Genomic DNA, 20,116 nt, shown 5'->3' with positions numbered 1-20,116 from the left:
AAGCTTGCAAGACAGCTGAAATGGTCGGCCGAGAGCTGGACCCTGTTATTACAAAGCAAGCTAACAGGAAAAGCCCATGAGGTTTATTCACTGTTACCAGATGAGAGTTCCTCAGATTACGTGTTGACTAAAAAAAGCTATCCTTGGGGCACGAGCTAGTACCGGAAGCATAGCGCCAGAAATTCCAAACCCTCCGGAAGCAGCCTAACCAAGCGTACCTTGAGTTTGAAAGAGTTAAGCAGCTTGCTTTTGACCAGTGGATAAGGGCACTTAAGTTACAGTCCACATATGAAAACCTCAGATAGGTGATTCTTCTCAAGGATTTTTACAACTCATTTCCTCTTTTTATTAAAATCCACAAAGAGGAACAAAAGGTTCAAAGAATCAGGCAGGCCACAGTTCTGGCTGATGAATTTACCCTCGTACATAAGTCCTTACCCCAAGGAAATCTCTTCCCTAGTCACCCTCACAAACCCGAAAAGGATAAAAGGTGGGAGGATGATAGGTTCTCGAGCAGCCCTGAGCGAGAAAGGAAAGCTGGACACACAGGGGGCCCTCCTCAAGCCAAAAAAGATAGAGTTGAGAGTGGGAGTGAGACCCGAAGACCTGTGTGTTTCCGCTGTAACAAGGCAGGTCACCTTCGTACTGACTGCTGGAAATTATGGGGAAAACCTGTAGGATTAATCAGAGCACACCAAACCAGGGCCCTGATGGAAAGCACAGAAGAGCAGGCTGTGGCATTAACTGCAGCAGTCAGAACCAGCAAACATACCGCTGTGGGCGCGGGAAAATTTAACAAAATCCCTGAAGGTTATCAGGATTTTGTATCCCAAGGAAGACTGATCCCATACTCCTCAGTGGAGCAAGCAAGCCCATAGTCATCCTCAGGAATACAGGGGCCACCAGATCCCTTCTGCTGGGAAAAGGCATGACCTTTCCCCCAGAGAGTGCAGTGAACTCTAGGGTGTTAGTGAATGGTATCGGAGGGCAGTGTATGTCCATACCTTTATATCGGGTAAACTTGGAGTGCGACCTAATTTCGTGATCGGTGACCATGGGGATTGTCCCTAGTAGCTGAGCAGTAGATTGTCCCTAGTAGCTGAGTGCTACGATTTAAAGAACGAGGCGCTGATGAGAAAGTGGAGACCTCCTCACAGACGAAGAGTGGACTGTGGTTCACCAGATTGTGGTGCTGCCGAAGTACCATAAAGAAATATTAAGAATGGCCCATGAGCTTCCAATGGCTGGACATGTCAGTGTATGAAAAACCAAAGCCCGCATAAGACAACATTTTGACTGGCCAAAATTCCACCAAGATGTGGTGGTGGTCTGTAAAACTTGCCACATGTGCCAGGTTGTGGGGAAGCCCAACCTGCAGTAAAACCTAGACCCCTAATTCCCATACCGGTTTTTGGGGAACACATCAGCGTGGGACCCCTGCCAAAAATAAAAGTGGACAGACAAGCACTGGTCTGTCAGTTAGGGAGGAAGGGGATGAAAAGGACAGGGAGGACAGGTTATAGGAGGGCCAGGAGCCTTCCCAAATGGAACTCCCCACTGTCTGGTTAGTCAACCCTGAAATATTGGAAAAATTAGTCCCCACACCCTTCTACATAAATGCAGGCCAAAGAAGCACCCTACCAAGGCTGCTCACAGCATTTACAGAAACCTGCAGGGACAAGGAAAGTTCCCAAAAAGGCAAATCAACAGTGAGGGTGATACCTCACCTAGTTGAAGTGTCGTAGGGGAGTGCCGTGAAAGCTGGACAAACACCTGCAAGCAGGAATGTCCCAGAGGACATGGGACAGATTAGCTAGGAGACCCTTCCCACAGTAAAGGGAAAAGGGAAACAAAAATGCCCTAAAGTGAACAGTACTTGTGTGACTCGCCAGAACACTCAGAGGTCAGGGTGGATCCACACACTGAAGAGCCAAATGATCAGGGCCCAAGCCTAAAGTTAATCAAACCCAACAACTTCAATTCGGAATTCAACAAGGACAAGGGCTCAAATCTCCAGAGCATTAGCCTTGGCCTCTGGATTACTAGTTCAGTGACAATACCACTACGCCACCACCTCCCCTGTAATGGTTAAAGCTACATGTTGCAAAAACAGCAGTTGAGGGGTTAAAGCTTGGACATACAGGAGAACTTGCCTTAAACAACAATGGAAACTTCCAGACCCCAAGCTTCACCAACAACCACGTGTTGATTGAGATGCACATCCCTAGGGTGATACAAATTGAGACTAGAGAAACCCTAACTCCATTTGACAGCACGTGACAATCACAGATAAAACTCCAAAAAATTAAATCAGCATTGCTGTTGGAGAAAAACAGCCTCAACAATTCTAAGATTAATGAGTAAATTTGGGGAGTGAAGAATGAATGAATGTATGTTTTCCTCTTTTCTTTTCCACCCCTTTAATGAAATGCTCGGTAAGTGAGGTTACATATTTGGGCGGTTGCTTTACCCGAAACACTACTCGGGTAGTGTCTCCCACCCATCCTCCTCCTCCAACCAAAAAAAAAAGTTCTGTCCGTCGGATTGCTAAGCTAACAAGTTTTGACTTTTTTTTGGTTTTCAGTAGATTTGTTGGGAATTTAGAATAGTGGGAATGGAGGTTAAGGCAGTTGAATGTTCCTCCTGCAGAATGTGGGAGGTAAGGGTCGCCAAGCGTGTCCCTGCTGACTGCATCTGCGGGAAGTGCACCCAACTCCAGCTCCTCGAGAACCGCGTTAGAGAACTGGAGCTGGAGCTGGAGCTGGATGAACTTCGGATCATTCGGGAGGTGGAGGGGGTTATTGAGAGGAGTTATAGGGAGGTAGTCACACCTCAGGTAAAAGAAGTAGGTAGATGGGTTACCGTCAGGGGAAGGAGAGGGAACCAGCAGACAGTGCAGGGATCCCCTGTGACCGTTTCCCTCAACAACAGGTATACCGTTTTGGATACTGTTGAGGGGGACGACTTACCGGGGTAAGCAATGGGGTACGGGTCTCTGGCGCAGAGTCTGTCCCTGTTGCTCAGAAGGGAAGGGGGAAGAGGAGCACAGCATTAGTCATTGGGGACTCCATAGTTAGGGGAACAGATAGGAGGTTCTGTGGGAACGAGAGAGACTCACGGTTGGTGTGTTACCTCCCAGGTGCCAGGGTTCGTGATGTCTCGGATAGTGTTTTTGGGATCCTTAAGAGGGAGGGGGAGCAGCCCCAAGTCGTGGTCCACATAGGCACCAACGACATAGGTAGGAAGAGAGATGGGGATTTAAGGCAGAAATTCAGGGAGCTAGGGTGGAAGCTTAGAGCAAGAACAAACAGAGTTGTTATCTCTGGGTTGTTGCCCGTGCCACGTGCTAACGAAGCGAGGAATAGGGAGAGAGAGGAGTTGAACACGTGGCTTCAGGGATGGTGTAGGAGGGAGGGTTTTGGTTTCCTGGATAATTGGGGCTCTTTCTGGGGTAGGTTGGACCTCGACAAACAGGATGGTCTTCACCTGAACCAGAGGGGTACCAATATCCTGGGGGGGGCAGGGGTGGGGGGGGGGGAGATTTGCGAGTGCTCTTCGGGGGGGTTTAAACTAATTCAGCAGGGAGTTGGGAACCTAAATTGTAGTTCCAGTGTACAGGATGTTGAGAGTAGTGAGGTCAGGGATAAGGTTACAAGGACGCAAGAGGGCACTGGCAAGCAAGAACTTGGTTTAAAGTGTGTCTACTTCAACGCCAGGAGCATCCGGAATAAGGTGGGTGAGCTTGCAGCATGGGTTGGTACCTGGGATCTCGATGTTGTGGCCATTTCGGAGACATGGGTAGAGCAGGGACAGGAATGGATGTTGCAGGTTCCGGGATTTAGATGTTTCAGTAAGAACAGAGAAGATGGTAAAAGAGGGGGGGGGGGTGTGGCATTGTTAATCAAGGAGAGTATTACGGCGGCAGAAAGGACTTTTGAGGACTCGTCTACTGAGGTAGTATGGGCCGAGGTTAGAAACAGGAGAGGAGAGGTCACCCTGTTGGGAGTCTTCTATAGACCTCCGAATAGTTCCAGAGATGTAGAGGAAAGGATAGCGAAGATGATTCTCGACAGGAGCGAGAGTAACAGGGTAGTTGTTATGGGGGACTTTAACTTTCCAAATATTGACTGGAAATACTATAGTTCGAGTACTTTAGATAGGTCAGTTTTTGTCCAGTGTGTGCAGGAGGGTTTTCTGACACAGTATGTAGACAGGCCAACCAGGGGCGATGCCACATTGGATTTGGTACTGGGTAATGAACCCGGCCAGGTGTTAGATTTAGATGTAGGTGAGCACTTTGGTGATAGTGATCACAATTCGGTTAGGTTTACCTTAGCGATGGGCAGGGACAGGTATATACCGCAGGGCAAGAATTATAGCTGGGGGAAAGGAAATTATGATGCGATTAGGCAAGATTTAGGATGCGTAGGATGGGGAAGGAAACTGCAGGGGATGGGCACAATAGAAATGTGGAGCTTATTCAAGGAGCAGCTACTGCGTGTCCTTGATAAGTATGTACCTGTCAGGCAGGGAGGAAGTTGTCGAGCGAGGGAGCCGTGGTTTACGAAAGAAGTTGAAGCGCTTGTCAAGAGGAAGAAGGAGGCTTATGTTAGGATGAGACGTGAAGGCTCAGTTAGGGCGCTTGAGAGTTACAAGCTAGCCAGGAAGGATCTAAAGGAAGAGCTTAGAAGAGCGAGGAGAGGACACGAGAAGTCATTGGTGGATAGGATCAAGGAAAACCCTAAGGCTTTCTATAGGTATATCAGGAATAAAAGAATGACTAGAGTTAGATTAGGGCCAATCAAAGATAGTAGTGGGAAGTTGTGTGTGTTGACTCAGAGGAGATAGGGGAAGCGTTAAATGAATATTTTTCGTCAGTATTTACAGTAGAGAAAGAAAATGTTGTCGAGGAGAATACTGAGATTCAGACTACTAGGCTAGATGGGATTGAGGTTCACAAGGAGGAGGTGTTAGCAATTTTGGAAAGTGTGAAAATAGATAAGTCCCCTGGGCCAGATGGGATTTATCCGAGGATTCTCTGGGAAGCCAGGGAGGAGATTGCAGAGCCTTTGTCCTTGATTTTTATGTCGTCATTGTCGACAGGAATAGTGCTGGAAGACTGAAGGATAGCAAATGTTGTCCCCTTGTTCAAGAAGGGGAGTAGAGACAGCCCTGGTAATTATAGACCTGTGAGCCTTACTTCGGTTGTGGGTAAAATGTTGGAAAAGGTTATGAGAGATAGGATTTATAATCATCTTGAAAAGAATAAGTTCATTAGCCATAGTCAGCATGGTTTTGTGAAGGGTAGGTCGTGTCTCACAAACCTTATTGAGTTTTTTGAGAAGGTGACCAAACAGGTGGATGAGGGTAAAGCAGTGGATGTGGTGTATATGAATTTCAGTAAGGCGTTTGATAATGTTCCCCACGGTAGGCTATTGCAGAAAATACGGAAGTATGGGATTGAAGGTGATTTAGTGCTTTGGATCAGAAATTGGCGAGCTGAAAGAAGACAGAGGGTGGTGGTTGATGGCAAATGTTCATCCTGGAGTTTAGTTACTAGTGGTGTACCGCAAGGATCTGTTTTGGGGCCACTGCTGTTTGTCATTTTTATAAATGACCTGGAAGAGGGTGTAGAAGGGTGGGTTAGTAAATTTGCGGATGACACGAAGGTCGGTGGAGTTGTGGATAGTGCCAAAGGATGTTGTAGCTTACAGAGGGACATAAATAAGCTGCAGAGCTGGGCTGAGAGATGGCAAATGGAGTTTAATGCGGAAAAGTGTGAGGTGATTCACTTTGGAAGGAGTAACAGGAATGCAGAGTACTGGGCTAATGGGAAAATTCTTGGTAGTGTAGATGAGCAGAGAGATCTTGGTGTCCAGGTACATAAATCCCTGAAAGTTGCCACCCAAGTTAATAGGGCTGTTAAGAAGGCATATGGTGTGTTAGCTTTTATTAGTAGGGGGATCGAGTTTCGGAGCCACGAGGTCATGCTGCAGCTGTACAAAACTCTGGTGCGGCCGCACCTGGAGTATTGCGTGCAGTTCTGGTCACCGCATTATAGGAAGGATGTGGAAGCTTTGGAAAGGGTGCAGAGGAGATTTACTAGGATGTTGCCTGGTATGGAGGGAAGGTCTTACGAGGAAAGGCTGAGGGACTTGAGGTTGTTTTCGTGAGAGAGGAGGAGGAGAGGTGACTTAATAGAGACATATAAGATAATCAGAGGGTTAGATAGGGTGGATAGTGAGAGTCTTTTTCCTCGGATGGTGATGGCAAACACGAGGGAACATAGCTTTAAGTTGAGGGGTGATAGATATAGGACAGATGTCAGAGGTAGTTTCTTTACTCAGAGAGTAGTAGGGGCGTGGAACGCCCTGCCTGCAACAGTCGTAGACTCGCCAACTTTAAGGGCATTTAAGTGGTCATTGGATAGACATATGGATGAAAATGGAATAGTTTAGGTCAGACGGTTTCACAGGTCGGCGCAACATCGAGGGCCGAAGGGCCTGTACTGCGCTGTAATGTTCTATGTTCTATATGTTCTAAATATTAGCTTAATTGGTTGGAAACTTACCATAGACTCTTAATGGAAAAAATCCTACAAGTTAACTTTTTAAAAACTAGCAGCCAATATGGCCGCTGCAATTTACATTTGAAATACCAGGAGATTGAACTGGAAACAAAAGGTTTAACAAGAAACTCTGCCAGAACAATGCTTTGATTAACTGAGTAGATTAGCCAGATCAACCTCATTAGCAGGACATTCCAAACCATCTTGAGGCACTCATAAATGGAAACGCCTCTCCAGAGGATAACTGCAAACCCCACCTTAGAGAAGTTTTGGGTTTTAGACTTTGGACCTCATTAAAAACAAGGTGGGGGGGGGGGGAGGGGTGAGAGAACCATGTGACCGTCTGTTCATCTCTGACGAAACTGGAAGTTTTGTTACACAGACAAGCAGACAAAGAGTAACTGAGTGTACAGCAACACAGAAGGCTGCTGCTCCCCTCTCTCTCTTCACAAAAAACATCGTGAAAACCATCTGCGACTGGGGGGCCTTCCAAGCCTACAGACTGCTACAGCCAGCGACAAGGGGAAGCAAACCAACTGCAATTCTGCCTTCAAGTAACCCTGAGCCAAGCAGGCCAACCGAAGCGCACTTTGAACAGCAAGGACTTCAAGAATTCAGCTTCAGCTGAGGACTACTGGATTTGCAGACTGCACTTAAGTTCCGTTTATACTGGACTTTAATCCAGCCACCAAATCTATTTTCTCTCCTGTAATTTACTGTATACTTCCCACCTGCATTAGACCTTCCAAAATGCATTACCTCACATTTGTCCGGATTAAACTCCATCTGCCATTTCTCCAAGTCTCCACCCAATCTATATCCTGCTGTATCCTCTGACAATCCTCATCACTATCCGCAACTCCACCAACCTTTGTATCGTCCGCAAACTTACTCATCAGACCAGCTACATTTTCCTCCAAATCATTTATATATACTACAAACAGCAGTGATCCCTGCAGAACACCACTAGTCACAGCCCTCCATTCAGAAAAGCACCCTTCCACTGCTACCCTCTGTCTTCTATGACTGAGCCAGTTCTGTATCCATCTTGCCAGCTCACCTCTGATCCCGTGTGACTTCACCTTTTGTACCAGTCTGCCATGAGGGACCTTGTCAAAGGCTTTACTAAAGTCCATATAGATAACATCCACTGCCCTTCCTTCATCAATCATCTTCATCACTTCCTCAAAAAACTCAATCAAGTTAGTGAGACACGACCTCCCCTTCACAAAACCATGCTCCCTCTCGCTAATAAGTTCGTTTGTTTCCAAATTGGAGTAAATCCTGTCCCGAAGAATCCTCTCTAATAATTTCCCTACCACTGACGTAAAGCTCATCGGCCTATAATTTCCTGGATTATCCTTGCTACCCTTCTTAAACAAAGAAACAACATTGGCTATTCTCCAGTCCTCTGGGACCTCACCTGTAGCCAATGAGGATGCAAAGATTTCTGTCAAGACCCCAGCAATTTCTTCCCTTGCCTCCCTCAGTATTCTGGGGTAGTTCCCATCAGGCCCTGGGGACTTATCTACCTTAATGCTTTGCAAGACGCCCAACACCTCCTCCTTTTTGATAACGACATGACCGAGACTATCTACACTCCCTTCCCTCGGATCATCATCCACCAAGTCCTTCTCTTTGGTGAATACTGATGCAAAGTACTCATTTAGTACCTTGCCCATTTCCTCTGGCTCCACACATAGATTCCCTTCTCTGTCCTTGAGTGGGCCAACCCTTTCCCTAGTTATCCTCTTGCTCTTTATATACGTATAAAAGCCTTGGGATTTTCCTTAATCCTGTTCGCCAATGACTTTTCATGACCCCTTTTAGCCCTCCTGACTCCTTGCTTAAGTTCATTCCTTCTGTCTTTATATTCCTCAAGGGCTTCGTCTGTTCCCAGCCTTCCAGCCCTTACGAATGCTTCCTTTCTCTTTTTGACTGGGCTCACAATATCCCGCGTTATCCAAAGTTCCCAAAACTTGCCAAACTTATCCTTCTTCCTCACAGGAATGCCAATGCTGGCATTAGTTTTGCGGGTGAGTTAAAGACAGTACAGCATAAAGACTCTACAGCACAAATCCAACTGCTGTACGCCGCAATAAAACAATCATGAACCGGGTGGTGCGGGAATAGTGCTCACCATTAACCTGGATGGCAGAAATGAATTGTAACTATGCGTAGGGTAATGAGCATTCATGTTATTTAAATGAATGCAATGCTGCAATCCGCCACCATGCTGGAGGGCACCCCAGAATACCGCAAACATGCTGCCAACTTAATTTATCTAAAATATCCTGTCAGGTACCCAAAAAAACACCTTCTGCCTAATTATATCACCTCGCATGCCACCAAATCCACTCTTGCACAGCCCATAAAATTCCACCCAATGAGTTCAACAATTTCAGATCATAACCACTGCTCTTAATTTGTCAGCTCACAATCAATGGTAATGATCTGCCTTTTGTGAGTTTCATCTCCTCTAGACCCATCCATTGTTTCTTTTCCTGTCCCATTCCCTTTGTCTAGCATCATCTATCTCCAATTTTTTACATGAATGCTCAGCTCATGGTTTCCCCAAATCTAATTGAGCTGGCTTTACTCTTGCAGTGTATTAAGCATGCTTAAAATAAAAATAAATAATTGAGTCTGTGTCAAACTTTAAGGCAACATGTCAAGGATGTTACTTGTTACACAAGATAAGGAGACTTATTACAAAAAACATGAATTATGATAATCTGGAAAACAGTGCCTAAAAGGGTGGTGGAAGCAGATTCAATAATAACTTTCAAAACAAAATTGGATAAATACTTGAAGGGAAAAAAATTAACAGTGGGGAAAGGGCAGGAGATTGAGACTAACTGGATTCCTCCTTTAAAGAGCCAACACAGGCGCGATGGGCCGAAATGGCTTCCTTTGGTGCTGTATCATTCTAGATTCAACAAAGCCAGTGGTTTACAATTTTCATGGGGAAAGAAAATGACTGAATTGCATGAATTCATTTGCCAAAAATAACAAAAGTCTCAGAATCCTATGTAACAATAGAATATAAACCAATGCTCCTCGCTGTAAATGGGCAGAATGCCTAAAATATTATAAAAGCTGGGGAAAACGGCAGTGCAGATTGGACGATCATTTTGCTGAACACCTCTTCGGTCCGCAAGCATGTGACACAAAGGTGATTAGATTTATTCAATAAATGTAAATCAACAGCCTGTATGTAAACTGAAATGCAATTGTTGCAGATAATCTGTGTCTTATTTAATTATGATTGGAACTGAGAAACTGGGACTGTTCCAGGACCAATGCTTTTCAGGGTCAGTAAGTGATTTTTGAAGATTCCACCTGCTCAATCAAGTTGCTCAATCCAGAAAAACACTTACCCTCTTCCCGCTTCTCTTCTTCAACTGCATAGGCAATTTTGATGTTTTAAGATACAACTGAACAACCTCCTCACAAAGAATAGCAGAGAGTGCTTGAAAGACAGCTAGAGATAGCAATTAAAGCTTAACTATGGCAAGAATACCAACAGCACTGAACTGGATTTTAATAAATGGGTCCTTCATGCTCCCACACTCTAATCAGTTGGTTCGAAATTCAAGAGCAGTGGGAATTTGAAATCTCATTATTATAAAGCAACCCACATCTATTTGTTAAATCCCTCTTTTGTGTCTTTGAGAACCAACCATTTAGCAAATTAAAATAAAATGTGAAGCGTAATAATGTAAATAAAGGAGATAACTCTGACAACAAAGTTCTGATTCAATGATCTGAAATCATATGTCCATTGGTCCAGAATACTAACGACTTCAAGAATTGGGCTGATATTTATGTTGTATCCAACCAAAAATAAAAGCCAAATTTAAGGGCTCGTCCATTGACAAAGATTTTCAAAATCAATGAATAATCTGAAAAGACTGTACTTTAGAAGTTTTGAACCCAGCAATTTGTCTGCTTGACTATTGTAACAAATGCTAAATTCATTGCTTTGACTTTTTTGCTCTAACTTTATCATGTATATTAATCGATCCTGCCCTCCAACTATCACAAACCTTCCTTTTTGAAGGAACTTTTTCCCTTAGCGGAGGGGTTAGTAACCAGGGAGCATAGATTTAAGGTAAGGGGCAGGAGGTTTAGAGGGGATTTGAGGAAAAATGTGTTCACTCAGAGGGTGGCTGGAATCTGGAACGCACTGCCTCAAGAGATGGTAGAGGCAGGAAGCCTCACAACATTTAAGAAGTATTTAGATGAGCACCTGAAATGCCATAGCATACAAGGCTATGGGCCAAGTGCTGGAAAATGGGATTAGAATCGGTAGGTGCTTGATGGCTGGCATGGATATGATGGGCCGAAGGGCCTGTTTCTGTGCTGTATAACTCTACGACCTGCTCAAAACCTATTACATTTCTAACTTTTCCCAGTTCTGATGAAAGGTAGTGGACCTGAAATGTTAACTCTTTCTCCCTCCACAGATGCTGCCAGACCTGCTGAGTATTTCCAGAATTTTCTGTTTTAATTTCAGATTTCCAGCATTCGCAGTATTTTGCTTTTGTGTCTAGAGAACTTGTAAATGGGATAGCAGAATCATTATCAACCGCTGCCTTCTAACCAAACCACTTCATGCTCACTTGGTTGTAACCCAGCTTCTAGAATGGCATTCCCTAAATTTAGTAATATTATACGACCACCCTCGGTAACAAAGTCAATATAACACTAGGCTGTGCAGTTGTTTGGGAACACAAGCAAAAGGAATCAGCAAAATCTTATTCGCAATAATTCTAGCATACATCTTTTATGACCCCAGCCCCCCAACTGAAATTAAATATAGCTGTCCAACCATAAGCAATGAAAGAACTTGTATTTATATCACAACTTTCACAAGCTCAGGACATCCCAAAACCACTTTACAGACAATGAAGTACTTTTGAAGTGTAGACCCTTCCTCCCCAACATCACTGTGGGTGTTCCTACACCACACGGACTACAGCAGTAACTCTCATGTGCAATTAGGGATGGGCAACAAATGCTGCCCTTGCCAGTGACACTCACGTCCCACAAACGAATAAAAACACTGATGTAATGTAGGAAGCATGACAGCCAACTTACACACAGCAAGGTCCCAAATATAGCAATGGTGATAAAGACCAGATAATGTTTTGCTTTTATTAACTGATGCTAGTTGAGGGATGAATATTCACAAGGAAACCAGGGTTAACACTGCGTTCTTCTTCGAAATTCATGGGACCTTTTACAGCCACCTGAGAGCGCAGACAGGGCCTCAGCTTAACACCTCATCTGAAAGTGCAGCACTTCCTCAGTTCTGCATTTCATCCAGACTGGATGACTTTTCTAATTAACACTACTATTTCCTTTTTTCAGTTCTTTTCACTTTCTGTATTCTGGTCGACTCTCTACTGTGCTATGAGGTATTTGATCATAAGCCTCCTTTTTAAAAATAATCTCAATTTCTTTAGTCATCCAGGGAGCTCTAGCTTTGTATTTTCTTCCTTTCCTTTCATACGCATGTGTTAAGTCTATACCCAAACTATCTCCTCCTTGAAGGCCTCCCATTGCTCATTTACCATTTTACCTGCCAATCTTTCTTAACAATCCACCTGGGCCAAATCCCTTTTCAATTCACAGAAATCATCATTGCTTTTGATTGTGGTAGGGGACAGGAACAACTACTTTAAATCTGATGATACTGTTATCATTGTTTCCCAAATGCTCCACACCCCACCTCATTTCCCAAAACTAGTTCCAGCATGGCTTCCTTCCTATTGGACTAGAAATATACTGATTAAGTTCTCCTGTACATTTTAATAATTCCTCCCCACCCTTGCCTTTTAAACTGTTTTCTCCCCAGTCTATATTAGATCATTGAAGTCCCTGCACTTTTTTTTTACATCATTCTGACATTTGCGTCCAGATTGCTCCATCTCTTTCTTACTATTCAGTGGCCTATCATCATCATCTTAGGCAGTCCCTCAGAAATGAGGATGACTTTCTTCCACTCCAGGGTTGTGGGTCCTTGAGTGACTGAATAGTCCAATTCTGGATCTGCACACACTGCCACAGGTGGGGCAGGTGGTGTTTGGTGAGGCGAGTGGATAGGATGCTCAAATTTCCGAACGCTCCTTCCACTGTTTGCATTTGGTCGCTGCCTGGGCACGTCGGTGTTGTTCGACCTGGCTGGCGCCTTCATGGATGCTTCTTCTCTATTTTGGGCGGTCTTGGGCAAGAGATTCCCACAAATCAGTGGAGAGGTCACATTTTTTCAGGGAGGCTTTAAGGACATCCTTGTAGCGCTTCCTCTGCCTTCCTGGTAGCCTCTTGCCATGACGAAGCTCTGAGTAGAAAGCTTGTTTTGGGAGTCTTATGTCAGGCATGTGGACGATGTGACCCGCCCAATGTAACTGACTAGCCATGACCAGTGTCTCGATACTGGGGATGTTGGCCTGAGAGAGGACACGGATATTGGAGCACCTGTCCTGCCACTGAATTTGCAGGATCTTGCAGGGGCATCGCTGGGGATATCTCTCCAGGGCTTTGAGATGTCTGCTGTACAGTGTCCAAGTTTCCGACACATACAGGAAGACAGGTAACACTACGGCCCTCTAGACCATGAGTTTGGTGCCCTGTTTGAGGTCTTTGTCGTCACTCTTTTCCTCAGATGACCAAAGGCTGCATGGTACAGTGGAGTTGATGCTGAGTTTCATCGTCGATGTCTGCCCTTGCTGAGATGAGGCTCCCCAGGTATGAGAAGTGATACACATTTTCCAGCGGTTCGCCATTAATCTTGATAGTCGGGGGCCAGTGTTGCACTGTGGGAGCAGGCTGGTAGAGGACCTTTGTCTTCTGGATGTTTAGCTGAAGGCCCATTCTTTCATAAGCCTCCATGAATGCATCAATGAGAGTTTGAAGCACGGCCTCGAGTGTGCGCATATGCAAGCAATGTCAGCGTACTGCAGCTCGATGACAGGTTGGAATGGCCTTAGTTCTGGACTGGAGGCGACATAGGTTAAATAGTTTCCCACACGTCCTGTAAAGTAGATCTACTCCCGCAGGGAGCTTCACGGAGATGAGGTGGAGTGTTGCAGCGAGAAAGATGGAAAAAAGCATTGGTGCGATGATACAGCCTTGCTTGACCCCAGTTTACACTTGGATTGGGTCAGTGGCAGATACGTTGGCAAGGATTATAGCTTACATGTCGTCGTGCAGCAGGTGGAGGATGGTGACAAATTTCTCAGGGCAGCCAAATTTGAGGAGGATGTTCCATAAACCCTCCCGTTTGATAGAGTTGAAGGTCTTCTTTGACCTCAGAAAAGGCCATGTATAAAATTTGCTGCTGTTCCCTACATTTTTCTTGGAGTTGTCTTGCTGTGAAACTCATATCCACTGTGCCTCTTGATGGACAGAATCCACATTGTGATTCCGGTAGCAGCTCTTCAGCCACGGGGAGGAGGCGGTTCAGAAAGACTCTAACCATGATCTTTCTTGTTTCGGACAGCAAAGATACCCCTCTGTAGTTACCGCTATCAGTCGCCTTTTTTGAAGATGGTCACAATTACGGCGTCTCGGAGATCCCCTGGCATGTTCATCTCCTTCCAGATGAGGGAGATGAGACCATGTATTTATGTCAAGAGTGCCCCTCCACCGTATTTTAGAATTTTGTCGGGAATTCCATCTATGCCAGCAGCCTTATTGTTTTTTAGCTTTCGAATGGCCTTTTCAAACTCATGTCGGGCTGGGGTTGTGCAGAGGTCGTGACGGGTAGCACACTGGAATGTGTTCAAGGGCTGTCGCATCAGGGACTGAGTCGCGATTGAAGAGATCTTCGAAATGCTCCTTCCAGCAAGCGCTGACTGCCTCTCTGTCCTTGATCAGCGCCGCTCCATTCTTTGCTCTGAGTAGGGTAGGTCCTTGGGCCGTAAATAGTCTTAACTGTGCTGAAGAATCCACGCATATCATGGTGGAGTGAGGAGCCAGGCCTATAGTATAAACTCAGCAGCATAACAACTATTATATGCCTCAACTCAAGCCAAATAGATTGCCTTGAATCCTCACACAAATCATCTTAGTGGAGCTGTACCTTTGGTCATACTGCCACCCACCCACCCCCTCTTTCTTTTCCCTTCCCTATACATTGTAGTCAGGAAAGTCAAGTTCCCATTCCTGCTCTAATTTGTGCCTGCAGCTCACCAATCTTATTTACCATGCTCCACGCATTTATTTACATGTACTCCAACCCCGCCTTAGTCTGATGTGCATTTTTCCCCCAATCTGATTCCTTCTCTTATTGGACTACTCTATATTCGAATGTTGATCGTCTCTCCCAATCGTCTATACACCTTATTTCTTCTCTCCAATTCTTCATCCTGGTTCCCCGTCCTCTCAGCATTAGTTAACCTCCCCATGAGGACACTGGTCCAAGCCCAGTTCAGATTCAATCTGTCCACCTTGTACAGGCCTCTCCTGTCCCACAACTGGTCCCAATACCTCAGAAAACTGAGACCCTTCCTGCCCATACTGTTTCTCCAGCCACGTATTAACCAGTTTTATCTTGCTGTTCCTCTACTCACTTGCACATCGCACTGACAGTAATTCAGAGATTACCATCTTTAAGATCCTGAAATTTAAAATTCTCAGTGTTCAAATCTTTCCCATGATCTTGTCCCTTTCCAATCTCTGTTCCCAATCCAATTCTGGCCTCTTATGCACCTCCAATTTCCTGAACTCCTCCATTGACAGCCATACCTTCAGCTGTCTAGGCCTAAAGCTCTTGAATTCCCTCCTAAATTTATCTGCTTGTCTACCTCTCTTCCTTCATGATGCTCTAACTTTTTCCACGAGCTTTTGGTTAACTTATCTCATGTGCCTCCCTGCCAAATTATGACTCGTCATGCCGAACACCTTGGGACACTTTACTCTGTTCGAAGGCAGTGTGTGAATGCAAACTGTTGTTGCTCTGTTCTTCAGTCTCCTCCCTAGCTCCTGAAATTTGCCTCTTTTTCAACTTTGGTGATGACCTGCACTATAGGCCTTGATTATTCACTTTGGTTTCTCAGATACATACACACATCAGTGCTGAGTTAATTGTTAGTTGAGGTGGTGATAAGGGAGCCAGCAATGGTTTCAGCACCCCTGCACTAGCTGGAGTTCCTGTTCCCAACTACTATTTAGTTCCCTCTATTGGAAAATATATCTTTGTGTACAGACTACTTATGATAGAAAAGTCCATCAATAATAAATACCGAAACTCACTCGAAGAATAGGTGCACCACCAGAAGAAAATTATGAAATTCTAGCTTGCTGTAATCCCAGGTTTTGCTATCTTCAAGTGATAACCCTTATTAGATCAGAATATTGTATGTGATATGATATTGTATGCTTCTACTGCATTGCTAAACACTCAGTAGTAACTTTATGTACATTTTCTTCAGCTGTAAAATATTCAGTCCATTTTAGCAGAATACTTTCAGGTGTGCCCTACATCATCTGTTTATTGGCTGACTTGCCGTTTTTAATTGCTCCCGATGTCTTAATTTCCTGCAATAATACATCTGTCATGAATAATTAAGCTATACATTTGCCTTTTACTGTAAGTTAGACTAATGTTATAAATCAATGCTGGAAGCCCCTATTCTGTATCAGTTGCTAAGATATGAAGTTAAGGCATTTAAAAACAGTCTACTCTTATGTAATGGAGATTAACAGTTGATTTCACATTAGAGGTCAGCTTTTCTTCACCTCTCCCAGGACACTTGGCATTTCACACATCAGTGTTCCTCCCCAATAACCTTTGGTCCAATAAAAAGCAATTTAAAACCACTGGCTTCCATGATTCTAAATCAACATTTATTGGACCTTGTATGTTTTAAAAAAAAATCTGAATCACAGAATAAAAGATAAATACTGCGGATGCTGGAAATCTGAAATAAAAACAGAAAGTGCTGGAAATACGCAGCAGTTCTGGCAGCACCTGTGGAGAGAGAAACAGAGTTAACGTTTCAGGTCTCCACAGATGCTGCCAGAGCTGTGACTATTTCCAGCACTTTGTTTTTATTTGAATCTCAGATTAAGACAATGCTTACAACATTTCAATTTTGTAAACATATCCTTTAAATAAATGAGTCGGAAATGCAACATAAATGGGAGGATTTTTTTTTTAATGACTTCATGGACTTCAAACTTCAATTATGCTTTTACAGTCAGAAAAGCTTTTTTTTAAAAATTCTTCATACCCGTCACTCTTTTGTATTATAGAATATGGCTAACAATGGGCCGATCAATACTAAAAAATGATATTAAACCCTTCAAAATAATGTGTGAACAGTTGAATTTCATATCCTAACTGCCTTGGACAAATCCCTTCAAGTTATCTCAATTTTTACAGCAATACTAAAATTGCAGTATAAATTTGGAATCATGTTCCAAACTGATTCCACTGTATGTTCTTTTTTTTAAAAAAAAATCTGTTTGAAGGAAACAACAATACTTAGAAAATAGGAATGTTACTTCCTGTACTCCATGAACATAATTTTAGTCACATGGAGGGAGCTCAGCATATACATAAGAGCACGTATGCACAAAGCCTGATAGCTACAATATAATTGCAGCATTCTTCCTATAATTTGGGATCGAGCATATTTTAACACACGTTTCTTCACTGGTAGATGAAGCAATAAATCCAAGCATAACTGGGGAGACGGTGGAATAGTGGTAATGTCACTGAACTAGTAATCCAGCGGCCCAGGCTAACATCCTGGGGACACTGGTTCAAACACCACCACAGCAGCTGGTGGAATTTAAACTCAATTAATTAATAAATTCAATTCATTAACAAAAATCTGGAATTGAAAGAAAGTTTAATGGCACCATTACTGAGACTATCATCGATTGTCATAAAAACTCATCTGGTTCACTCATGTCCTTTAGGAAAGGAAATCTGCCTTCCTTACCTGGTCTGGCCTACATGTGACTGCAGACCCACAGCAATGTGGTTGACTCTAAAAACTGCCTTCTGAAATGGCTTAGCAAACCACTCAGTTGTCTAGGGCAATTAGGGATGGGCAACAAATGCTGGCCTTCCCAGCGATGCTCACATCCCATGAAAGAATAACAAGAATAGTTCAGCCTGACAGTAGAGTGCCTAATATTGAAACAGGAAATATCCAACTAGATTTTCACACAGATATTACCAGTAAACATGTTCTGGGGCATGTTTATTCCACAGGCACTGTGATCCATTTGATTGCCCATAACATTAAAACATTGCACATTAAAATCAAATCCACTAATTAAAAAAACATGAGCATTCTCCAGTCTGAAGAAAGGAATATGGATATCCAGCAAGTATCCAAAGTGATGTTAATTCAAGTCTTCCTCCATGATCAATTTGGTTAAGTCAAAGTGAAAGTTTGCAGCAGCCAAAAACATGAATACTACCAGGATCCACTATAATCAAAAGCTGTTTATAGGATTTCCAATGTCATGTCTCCCCAATCTATTTATGGCTGTCATTCATTATATGCTTTTCACAACATACATGAGATTGTAAAATTTACAAGAACGAAGCCACACTAAGTCCTCTAAATCAGTTTTAATGGTCGTATGGCCAGTAGAAGGAAGAGAAGCAGAAGGGTCTGGCCTCTATTGTTACTCCTGTTCCAGCTGCCTAGACTGTCCTCTCGCATGAACAGTGTGGTAGGAAGAAGTGGCCAGAAGTGGCCAGTAGGAAGAAGCTATAAACAAACAGTCCGTCACTTTTGGCCGATTCATAAATAAATTAACAGTTATCCTGGATTCCCAAGAATTCAACTGAAAGTGAATTTAACACCAAATGTATTGCAGCTCAAGAATTGGATACAAGAACATTTACATCTACTGTTGGGCTCTTTATCACAGTCAAAAAAGGCCAAGAAAGACAGGCTACAATCACTACGGTTCAGTACCACGCTACAAACACCATTCCCTTTTTTGATTTATCCCTACCCTCAAGGCCCTCCCCAACAAGGCCACACACAAAGATTTAATTATCATGTATTCCAAAATGAAAGAGAAACAACTTTAATAAAATGCGCAACACGTACACAAAAACAAAGAATTTCTGACATATAAGCGTTAGCTGGTGAGGCTGCCCTTTTTACTAAAGATTAACAGTTCAACCTAGATAAAATATCAATCTATTAAAAACCTTGAGACATTCCCACCTTATGTGACCAGCACTAAAAAGTGTATGTGCTCATTTTTGCAGCATATCTATTAAGAATTTTCTACTTTACATTTATATATTTTACTCAAGCTCTGCCCATCTTTTTTAATGACATTTTACACACCTCTTCACAGCCAGAATCCAAAAGCAGACCAAGGTTTGTACAGGGATTGCCCACCTAGGGCCATTATTAAGTGCTGTAATTCATTCATTAATTTAAAATAGTTGACCTTGTTCAACTTTAGGTCCCCTTTTCTGCTGTTCCCAGTTCTCATCCCGAGTGAAAACCTCACTTATCTTTCTATTATCATTTAGTGACTAAATTCTCAAAAGAGATGTATGTAAAGCTAAATTACATTCCAAACAAACTGGATCTCTTCAAAGCCTTTCAGAGCAAACTTTTGAGAACCTTGTTAAAAAATAAAGAGCAATTTTTTTCCCACAACAGTGCAAACTCTTCTCATTACGCTTAAGTTTATGGTCAGTCAGCTTTTTCCACTGACGGCTATAAATGGTTTCACATAAAATTTGTGGAAGGGAAAAATTACCCACTCAGACAAGATTTATTTCATTTTTCCAACTTTGCTTATGCTCTGTCATTTCAGAGTGTTGTTCATCTTGTATCCCTTTTGTCTGAAGAGTTTACCATACAACTTTGCAGTGAACAGATACAATTCTTTTCTCCTTCCAAGTATGTTAGTTCTTATATTTATCAATCCCCTACTATCAAACAAATTTACACATATCAAGGTAGTTTAGAGAGAAAAATTAGGAACATAATTTTAACAATTTTACTCACTATCTGCTTGGATGTATTGTGCCAGATAGCTCAGGATCACCATGACTGGTAGCACTGCCCAACACTGAGGTACCATATTCCAGGGTGGGGTAGTCCTTTGACTCAAGTCCAGATACCAATCCTTCCAGTTCTTGATCTTCAGATGTTCATACCTGCACATAAAAATGTTATAGTTTACTATAAATTACTTCTGGTCACTTATTAACAAGCAGCCAACAGTAATTTCCTTTAAGTTGTACTGACTTACCAACCAAAGCCATGATGTTCAGAAACTATGATGTACCTTTCTAACTCAATGATCTCCCTGCATCCCAGCATTGTAGCAGCTGTTACAAAATATTAATTTGTGATTATCTGGACTGAACCTCAAATCAATATGGTAAGTGGCTTTAAAAGTTTTTTTATTCGTTTTGTAGGATGTGGGCATCACTGGCTAGGCCAGCATTTATTGCCCATCCCTAATTACCCTTGAACTGGCTAGGCCATCCCGGAAGGCATTTAAGAGTCAACCATATTGCTGTGGGTCTGGAGACACATG

General features: G+C 43.2%; 1 protein-coding gene across 8 annotated transcripts in view; it reads right to left on the bottom strand.

Moving 5' to 3' along the window:
* The window catches only part of ptprfa (protein tyrosine phosphatase receptor type Fa), a 634,875-nt gene that overhangs the window by 403,519 nt on the left and 211,240 nt on the right, over positions 1-20,116 (bottom strand). For all 8 annotated transcript variants that reach the window (XM_068036905.1, XM_068036906.1, XM_068036908.1 and 5 more), the window contains exon 2: positions 19,579-19,730. In XM_068036905.1, coding sequence (XP_067893006.1) covers positions 19,579-19,654 — 76 coding nt within the window. In that variant the 5' untranslated portion in view covers positions 19,655-19,730. The remainder of the gene's footprint in view (positions 1-19,578; positions 19,731-20,116) is intronic.

The sequence above is a fragment of the Heterodontus francisci genome, chromosome 8 (assembly GCF_036365525.1).
Source record: "Heterodontus francisci isolate sHetFra1 chromosome 8, sHetFra1.hap1, whole genome shotgun sequence".
In the NCBI taxonomy this organism is placed as follows: Eukaryota; Metazoa; Chordata; class Chondrichthyes; order Heterodontiformes; family Heterodontidae; genus Heterodontus; species Heterodontus francisci.
This window is presented reverse-complemented; position numbering and strand designations above follow the sequence as displayed.